At 37.8% G+C, this 3446-nt stretch overlaps 1 protein-coding gene across 1 annotated transcript; it reads right to left on the bottom strand.

The window, feature by feature from the left end:
- Positions 1–1282: 1282 nt before the first annotated feature.
- Positions 1283–2393, bottom strand: BESB_024700 (putative apocytochrome b; the record flags this gene model as incomplete). Its single annotated transcript, XM_029361158.1, has 2 exons — positions 1283–1329; positions 1622–2393. 2 exons carry the CDS (start codon positions 2391–2393, stop codon positions 1283–1285), a joined length of 819 nt encoding a protein of 272 aa, XP_029214726.1.
- Between the last annotated feature and the right edge of the window lie 1053 nt (positions 2394–3446).

Here is a 3446-nt window from a genome sequence, read left to right as displayed (position 1 = left end):
AAGCTCGAATTTCAGATAAAAAGCTAAGTTAATGAGAGAGGACATAAATACTAACAAACCACCGGTTTTGGATGGGATTACTTTTAACACCGCATAATATGCTAAAAAGTACCATTCAGGTACGATATGAAGCGGAGTTACAAACCGGTTCACTGGTATGGAGTTATCTGGGTGCGATAATTCAATCAAACCAAAAGCCGTTTGTAAGAAAATTAAACCAATTAGATAATATGGTAGATAGGGAACAAACTGTCTCCAGACGTTCTTAACCCAGCTCACGTATTACATCTGACGGTGAACTAGCGTTCCTAACTGAATCTTGTTCAATAACAAGGGAGTAATGAGCCGACATGGAGGTGCTGATACAATCCGAGGATTAGAACTCCCAATATTATCTGACCTGTTATCCCCGGCGTACCTTACGACCGTTATATGATTTAGAGATAGAATGTAATGTGGATTAATATCCACATGGTTTCTACAAAGTGTAGATATAAAATAGTGAATGGTTCTGTAAAGATCTTGCATAACATACCTTTAGATTTGCTTAGCATTATAGAGCTTGTAGGCATGTAAGTAACTAAAGAACTATAGATACTTTGAGTGAAGAATACAAGGATAGCTCCAACAATAACATGGCTAAAATGTATACCAGTTAAGATGAAAAGTCCATTACCAAATGCATTATCATTAATATAAAGAGATAGTCCTAAGTATTCCGTACAGACTAACATTAAGAAGGCGACTACCAAAGTGAATGTCATGATATTCGTACAGCTTGTATACAAATGTTGGTTTTTCAAATATACGCTGGATACCACTATACTTAATGCAGAGCATAGTTAAGATGATAACTATTGTGGATATAGAACCAATTGAACACCATGTATTAATATAACAAAGATAATCAGGGTAATCTGGTATCCTTCTTGGCATAACGTTGTGTAGTTATATGAAGCGTACATTCCTTAATATCTGGAACAATAGATTATGGTTAGGTAGTGGAACAAGGAGAGCGTCTGTTGTACATCAACACTAGATACTGCTAATACCACTGTAGAGGTATAGTATATAATCCCTGCCCGGTGCAGTAAAATGTAAACGGCGGCTGTATTATGACGGTCCAAAGGTAGGTAAATCCTTGTCGGGTAATTATCGTCGTGCGTGAAAGTTGGTCCGACTCTTCACATGTCGTTTATCTAAAACTTTCTTAAATAGAATTATCTTTGAATATGAGGATCCAGATGGCCCGACGGTTAGACCCTGAGCACCTTTACATCCCTTAAATCATATACAGGATCAAATCTTCCTTGAGCGACTCGACAGGCACTAGAGATAGCGTGAAAGCTCTTTGATTTCCATGAACGGAGTTACATATTAGATTCTCTTCGCTCCCATGGTATTTAGTAAGTTAACATTGAAACGTATCCAGTGTAAAGTTTGAACGTAATCCAGCTTTACCTTCTTAACCAAATAAGTTTCATTGATATTTCATTGACCCTCACGGGCCCCACATGGCTGAACGTAATCCAGCTTTACTGTTAACCAAATAAGCCATTGACGTACTAACAAACCATTGGATGGGATTACTTTTAACACCGCATAATATGCTAAAAAGTACCATTCAGGTACGATATGAAGCGGGTTACAAACCGGTTCACTGGTATGGAGTTATCTGGGTGCGATAATTCAATCAAACCAAAAGCCGTTTGTAAGAAAATTAAACCAATTAGATAGGATAGACATTTAGCATCGGTCATTAACATATGAGGATAGAAGGCTACTTTAAGTGCGGAATCAATACCTGCAGGGTTACTAGAACCATTTAAATGTAAATAGAAGATGTGTAATACAATTAGAATGCAACCTACAAAAGGTAATATAAAGTGCAATACAAAGAATCGTTTTAATGTTACATCAGATACATAGTATCCACCGAGTAACCAAGGTACTAAATATGGTATTGGAGAAAGGAGATTAGTAATGACTGTAGCACCCCAGAAACTCATCTGTCCCCATGGTAGTACATAACCGAGGAAAGCAGTGGCTATAGTAAGTAGATATAAAACTAAACCAGACATCCAAGCAGTAGTTAAATAACTATAGCTGGAGTTATACATACCTCGAGACATGTGTATTAAGATACACAAGAAGACGAAAGAAGCAGTTGTTGCATGCAACATCCTAAATTCCCATCCTGCTGCTACCTCTCTAACTAGATGTTGAACACTAGCAAATGCACAAGATGCTTCAGAAGTATATCGGAACGCTAAAGTGATACCTGTAATTATTTGGAGTACAAAGGTAATTGCAACTAAGAAACCAAAGTTATAAGATGAATTTAGATTGAGAGCACACCGATAAAAGACGAGGTGTGCCCGGAATAGACTCATGGAAATTTGGTGTGTTCTCGAAACCATGCTAGCACAATAGAACTTCGTTAAATAACTACATATTAAAATGAGCGCATGTAAACTAGTCTTAAACACACCGCTCGTCACGTAACAAATCTCAAATCGTACTGTAGATTTTATATATGTACCGTAACTATAACCATGGTGACATCCAATGTTCACGCTCATGGATTCAGTGTCCAGGACTACCTGGCGCTTAATAACGATTCCGTCTTCCAGCTTCCAAGCAAACATGATTACCGTGATATTGAAATCCAACACTTTTAGCTGTCTTAAGCAGTCCAGTGGGTGGTGGTGTACTGCAATCATAAAGAACTTGGTTGTCTGTATCTCATAACCGGAGTCATCTTCAGTATTCTAGGAACTATAATGTCTTTGTTTATTCGATTTGAGTTATACAGTTCTGGATCGCGGATCATTTGTACAGAGACGATAGCTACTTATAATGTGATAATAACGATACATGGCCTAGCTATGATCTTTATGTTCTTAATGCCTGCTTTGTACGGAGGATATGGTAACTTCTTTGTACCAATATATATTGGTGGTTCGGAAGTCGTTTTCCCAAGAACTAACGCGATCTCCTATTTTCTAGTACCATTAGTGAACTCTTTTGGTCTGATCCTAAGTACGCAGTGAGCTAACTAGATACAAGGAACTTGACAAGCATTAATAGATTTATATAAACGACAAGGACATGAGTCTACTGGATTTTATAATACAGGGTTGAACTGTGTAAAGATCATTGTGTTATGGTTCTATCACAAACCATTGAGATTACGAAGTTATGGTTTTGGGCTCGTGAGTGTCTCTCAATAACTAGCTGAGTGCTTGTACGATAATTATATCAATGCAGTACCAATTAAGGCGTGTAGCATCTCCTATGCTCCTTAACATCACAGCTATGTCGAATTATCGCACCCAGATAACTCCATACCAGTGAACCGGTTTGTAACTCCGCTTCATATCGTACCTGAATGGTACTTTTTAGCATATTATGCGGTGTTAAAAGTAATCCCATCCAAAACCGGT

The sequence above is a fragment of the Besnoitia besnoiti genome (assembly GCF_002563875.1).
Source record: "Besnoitia besnoiti strain Bb-Ger1 chromosome Unknown contig00134, whole genome shotgun sequence".
Classification (NCBI taxonomy): domain Eukaryota; phylum Apicomplexa; class Conoidasida; order Eucoccidiorida; family Sarcocystidae; genus Besnoitia; species Besnoitia besnoiti.
The sequence above is the reverse complement of the archived record's forward strand: the minus strand, read 5'-3'. Positions and strand labels throughout refer to the sequence as shown.